Here is a 6,365-nt window from a genome sequence, read left to right on the forward strand (position 1 = left end):
CACCAATGTTATTTTCGCATCCAGTTTTAACATCTGTTTTAATACACACTTAAAAACAGGAGTTCCCTGGTGATTATGTATGTTACCGTTCTGAGCTTTAATCCATGATGCAGCCTTCATAGACAGAAGCTCCCACTCCTCCTTTGCATCCATCTTAAAAGCATGAAGCCAAATCAGAGCCAGAATGGAGGCCCACACTTCATTGTTGACCTAATGAAACACAGAGAGATGAAACAGGACAACGAAAAGGAGAAATGTTATACAGTAGCTTTCCTTCACTGAGGCGGCACTAGGAAGTATCTCACTGACTACTTGGAGATCAGCAGTTACTAAGTATCTGTTCCTAAGTATGTGTGTGGTCTTAGTTCTGGGTTTAAATTCACTAAAGGGCCTTTCTGTGAGGCTCCTTCATGTTCTCCCTAAGTATATGTGTGTTCTCTCTGTGTTCTATGGATTTCAGTGTGAAAATATGCATGTTAGGCTAATTGGTCAGATGGACTGGAAGTCGGTGTTAACCCTGGTTCTAGTTAAACTCCCCTCTTTGCAACCTTCAATGTTAATTTTTGTTATTAATTATTATTATTATACAAAAACTCCTATTTAATATTTACATTATAAGATTTTTTTTTTATTAATATTATTTTAGACTACAACCCACCAATTCTGGTTTTGCCTTTTCCACCTCCTCTTTGGTCTTTCCCAGCACAGCAGCCAGATCTTCATCAAGCATCCAGCTGCCAGACGCTTTCTGCAGGGACACCAGCTGCAGCAGAGGGTCTTTATGGGGCTGCACACATTTGGGGGCTGACCTTTCTGAATCTAAATCACCATCACATGTGAAGTGAAAAGAGCTTGATAAGTGGGTACATGAGGTGAGTTTCAATAATCCACTGCATTCATAAATACTACTTACAATCAATGGCTTCTGCAGCGTTGCTCCTACAGGACATCTCTTTACTATGGATCCCTAGAAAAAAAAGAAACTTAGCATTACTGAGGAACGTCATCCATCATTATGGTACAAGTAAATGTTTCTGCATGTGTAATTGAATAATGCATCATTTAACCCTCCCATGTTCTAAAATGTGGTAAAAAGTACAGAGCTTTTACAAGCTCCACTTTTACAAGTTAGTACAGTTTTACAAGTTTTCTTTGACTGTGGTTTTGGGAACTGATGGTTTGACGGGACAACCCCCGCTTCCTTCTTGTCTTGTTGTCCTAGCGTCACACAGCGTGGGAGGGTTAACAGAAGGAGACGTCTTTCCTGAAAATTATTGCCAGCCATATAATCATGACAATCTGACAGAAGTATTACTGTGTCACAACAACAATATACAGAGGTTCTGCGATCAGATTATCATTAATGAAGCTTTTAATTTTTCTTGAAATTAGCCAATCTTTCTCAGGATATTTTCCACTTTCTTTGAAGGCTGGTGAATTTATAAATGTACTCCATAAATGTATCATCCATTAAGGAATTGTAGTATTTTCACTCGATTCTCTGTTTCTGAAATTCTGAAAATAAAACTTGAAATTTGACTGACATTCATTAAGAAACACTTAAGACAGTCAACAATCAAAAAATCATTTAATTAACAACATTTTTTATTTATTTCATTAAAATTTTAACTGCTGCATTTTTATTCATCAGTAGTTTCAGGGCTTGGATGTTGTTTTGCTTAGCAATGCCTGTCAGATGCTGGAGCCCATATTGACTAAGAGGATATTTCTGACTCAGTGTTTGAAAACACAGCGCCATCTAATGGTCAGTTTCTGCTGCAGATTACTAACATTTTAAATGACAAAACCATTCAACAATATATTTAACATGTTCCTAATTTTAAGGTTAGTCCATTTAAATAAACAGTAAGACCAAATGATGTCATTGTCAGTTTCTAATAACCCATAATAGATGGAGAACTGTTTAATGATGTTGTGCTTGTAAATCATTCATTGTTTTACTTACTAGAGAATATTCCACCTTTTTTCTTCTTTGGAGCTAAAACAGACAATTGAAAACACATCAGAATCACAACAACAACTTCAGACAATCTAACTGTGGCTCTAGTAAGACCTGGAACTACCATGTGTTCAAAATGGCTGAACAAAAATCCAATATACACAAATCCTTATACTTGGTGAATGATTTCAGAAACATAAGACAAAACAAATGTAAATTTAGTGAGAATTATTCNTAAAGCCACTTTGTTCACATAAAAAATGTCAACAAAACAGTCCAACTCCTGTCGGTGAAGAATGCTTTCCGCGACTGGCCCGGGGCGTGGGACCTGCAGATGACCTGATTATAGATGGTCTGTAGGTAGATACGTCAGTCAAACTTTATTAACAAACCAGAGTCCTGACAACTATCCCAGCATGCACCACGCGCTTCTTCTTCTACCGGTGAAAATGAAGTCAGCGGCTGCTTACTGTAGTTGCTAGACCTGTTGTGGCTCAATATTGGTCCATATATAAGGCGCACTGGATTATAAGGCGCACTGTCGGCTTTTGAGGAAATTGAAGGTTTTTAGGTGCGCCTTATATAGTGCAGAAAATACGGTATGTATGTGGTCTTAGTTCTGGGTTTAAATTCACTAAAGGGCCTTTCTGCAAGGCTCCTTCATGTTCTCCCTAAGTATATGTGTGTTCTCTCTGTGTTCTATGGATTTCAGTGTGAAAATATGCATGTTAGGCTAATTGGACAGATGGACTGGAAGTCGGTGTTAACCCTGCTTCTAGTTAAACTCCCCTCTTTGCAACCTTCAATGTTAATTTTTGTTATAAATTATTATTATTATTATTATTATTATTGTTATTATTATACAAAAACTCCTATTTAATATTTACATTATAAGATTTTTTATTATTGTTATTATTTTAGACTACAACCCACCAACTCTGGTTTTGCCTTTTCCACCTCCTCTTTGGTCTTTCCCAGCACAGCAGCCAGATCTTCATCAAGCATCCAGCTGCCAGACGCTTTCTGCAGGGACACCAGCTGCAGCAGAGGGTCTTTATGGGGCTGCACAGATTTGGGGTATGACCTTTCTGAATCTAAATCACCATCACATGTGAAGTGAAAAGAGCTTGATAAGTGGGTACATGAGGTGAGTTTCAATAATCCACTGCATTCATAAATACTACTTACAATCAATGGCTTCTGCAGCGTTGCTCCTACAGGACATCTCTTTACTATGGATCCCTAGAAAAAAAAGAAACTTAGCATTACTGAGGAACGTCGTCCATCATTATGGTACAAGTAAATGTTTCTGCATGTGTAATTGAATAATGCATCATTTAACCCTCCCATGTTCTAAAATGTGGTAAAAAGTACAGAGCTTTTACAAGCTCCACTTTTACAAGTTAGTACAGTTTTACAAGTTTTCTTTGTCTACTGTGGGAGGATTAACAGGAGGCGTCTTTCCTGAAAATTAGTGCCAGCCATATAATCATGACAATCTGACAGCAGTATCACTCTTTCACAACAACAATATACAGAGGTTCTGCAAACAGATTGTCATTAATGAAGCTTTTAATTTTTCTTGAAATTAGCCAATCTTTCACAGGATATTTGCCACTTTCTTTGAAGGCTGGTGAATTTATAAATGTACTCCATAAATTTATCATCCATTAAAGAATTGTAGTATCTTCACTTGATTCTCTGCTTCTGAAATTCTGAAAATAAAACTTGAAATTTGACCGACATTCATTAAGAAACACTTAAGACAGTCAACAATCAAAAAATCATTTAATTAACAACGTTTTTTATTTATTTCATTAAAATTTTAACTGCTGCAGTTTTATTCATCAGTAGTTTCAGGGCTTGGATGTTGTTTTGCTTAGCAATGCCTGTCAGATGCTGGAGCCCAAATTGACTAAGAGGATATTTCTGACTCAGTCTTTGAAAACACAGCGCCATCTAATGGTCAGTTTCTGCTGCAGATTACTAACATTTTAAATGACAAAACCATTCAACAATATATTTAACATGTTCCTAATTTTAAGGTTAGTCCATTTAAATAAACAGTAAGACCAAATGATGTCATTGTCAGTTTCTAATAACCCATAATAGATGGAGAACTGTTTAATGATGTTGTGCTTGTAAATCATTCATTGTTTTACTTACTAGAGAATATTCCACCTTTTTTCTTCTTTGGAGCTAAAACAGACAATTGAAAACACATCAGAATCACAACAACAACTTCAGACAATCTAACTGTGGCTCTAGTAAGACCTGGAACTACCATGTGTTCAAAATGGCTGAACAAAAATCCAATATACACAAATCCTTATACTTGGTGAATGATTTCAGAAACATAAGACAAAACAAATGTAAATTTAGTGAGAATTATTCAGACACAAGCTAAAATAAAACAAGAGCAGTCTGTGAAAAGGCTTATGTGTTAATGTGTTCTGTAGATGATGGATGTGTTTGCATCTGAATCATTAAACTAAGATCTGATTTCACTTGACCTTCAGATCAGTTACTTACTTTTAAAAATGCAAAGTTCCTATAAACATATGACCACATTTAGATTATGCACAAAAATGGTATCTCATACACATAAAGTATGGAGTACTTAAAGATTTGTCTTTCTATTTCACGCAATTTCATACCTAACATCGTGTCTGAACCTAACCAGAGAGCAGAAAGGAAATATAGCATTAATTTAGCAAAGAACGGATATATACTGACAAATATTACAATAATTCTTTGTTGGTTTTTGCAAAACCAACAAAAAATTATTGTACCATTTTTAACATATAAAATGTAAATACTCTGAAATCTATACTGATGGATCTCTTTCAAAGATTTCACAATGAAAATTAAATCCCAATAAAAAGCAAAATATCTAAAAAGTAAAATTATTCTCTTTCTTTAAAGGGAATATCATACTATCACCATTCATGTAATTAATATGCTGTACAACTAGAATATCTGATATTGGTTCAGAGTACTCCAAGAAATTGCAGTGATCATTTGTTTTGGGCTTTACTTACGTCTTGGAGGTGAGCAATCCATACTCTGGACTAAAAAAGAGAAAAGAAAAAACAAAGAGAGCATAGATGTGATGTCACCCTGACAAAAATTATGTAAACGGCCCTCGTACATCTACAAACTAAAAAAAACAAGACATATTCAGACATGTCTGTATTTAACCAAACAGATTCCTTTGCAGCAATCAAATGACTTTTTTCTTGTTTGTTTTCTTTTACTTACAATCAACTGGTGGAGCTGAACCCACACACACAACTAACAAAAGAAAAAAGGGGAAGAAAAAAAAAATTTAAAAAAAACAAGTACCAGAGGTGTTATTAAAATAAATAATAGTTGTTTGTTAATCTTTAAAATGCTGGACTAATTCTTTGTTACATTTCCATCCTTACATTTAGTTAATTATTTTGGGACCATACCTGTCTCAAGACAAAAAATCAAATAATTTTATGCTGATAAACTGTCACTGAGCTTCTTCTCTGCATGTACCTTGTTTTGTTTTAGTGAACTCATTTATCAAAAACACATTTTTTTAAAACTGGTTTTACATACAGTGGTTTGCAAAAGTATTCATACCCATTCCACTTCACAATTGTATACTACTTTGTGTCCAATTTTCATATTAAATTACAATAAAAATATTTCTGTTTGTGGTTGTAATGTGACAAAATGTGAGTATAAATATGTTTGCAAGCCACCATTTCGGAGACAGAGAGGATTTTACTGACATTTAATCAATCAGGAAATTAGAGTTGCTGAGATTTTTAGGTTAGGTTCCAAATTCTCTTAAATTAAAAAGTTTAAGTGAATAAAATTAAGCAAATTTCATTTCAAACAAATTGAAAATTCTAGTTTGAGAAAATCTCATCATAGTTTCATCCTTAAAATATTATTCTACATTGCGGTTTAAGTCCAGAGACAATGTGATTTATTTTCAACAGATAAGATGTAAATCTTCCTAAATCTATATTGGCGAATCTCTTCTCACAAGCACAGAACTGCACTAACTGAAAATACAGAGATAAATTTACTTCATGGAAACATCAATTTGGAGAAAATAAAACATTTTTCGACAATGAGTTTTGTAGTCGCATTGAAATAGAAAGAAAAACTTTTTTGCGTCACACCAGTCACATAATCAACAGGTGTCTGTTACTACTGGCAGAAAAGAAAAGAAGACAACAGGAAGCAGTAGGAGAATGATAATTTGACATTGAGGTTTTTTTTTGGGTAATGTAATTAATTTTGTAGTTTTACTTACAACAGCCTGGTGGACGTGGATAAGGAACAATCATCGCAAAAGCAGAAAAGGAGAAAAAAATACAGAGTAAAACCTACATTGAATGAACTCTTCCAAAATATCTCAAAG

The 6,365-nt window shown here is 34.5% G+C and overlaps 1 protein-coding gene across 1 annotated transcript in view; it reads right to left on the minus strand.

Annotated features, from left to right (window-relative positions):
• The window catches only part of LOC106941917 (von Willebrand factor A domain-containing protein 5A-like), a 9,749-nt gene extending 4,193 nt beyond the window's left edge, over positions 1 to 5,556 (minus strand). Inside the window, exons 1-5 of the mRNA XM_015025070.1 lie at positions 5,222 to 5,556; positions 5,002 to 5,031; positions 3,149 to 3,202; positions 659 to 819; positions 154 to 210 (exon numbers count right to left, since the gene is read on the minus strand). Of these exons, the coding sequence (XP_014880556.1) occupies positions 154 to 210; positions 659 to 819; positions 3,149 to 3,202; positions 5,002 to 5,023 (294 nt within the window). The 5' untranslated portion in view covers positions 5,024 to 5,031; positions 5,222 to 5,556. The remainder of the gene's footprint in view (positions 1 to 153; positions 211 to 658; positions 820 to 3,148; positions 3,203 to 5,001; positions 5,032 to 5,221) is intronic.
• Positions 5,557 to 6,365: the final 809 nt, after the last annotated feature.

This window comes from Poecilia latipinna, unplaced genomic scaffold (assembly GCF_001443285.1).
Source record: "Poecilia latipinna isolate Pla-1442-1.1 unplaced genomic scaffold, P_latipinna-1.0 Scaffold3934, whole genome shotgun sequence".
In the NCBI taxonomy this organism is placed as follows: domain Eukaryota; kingdom Metazoa; phylum Chordata; class Actinopteri; order Cyprinodontiformes; family Poeciliidae; genus Poecilia; species Poecilia latipinna.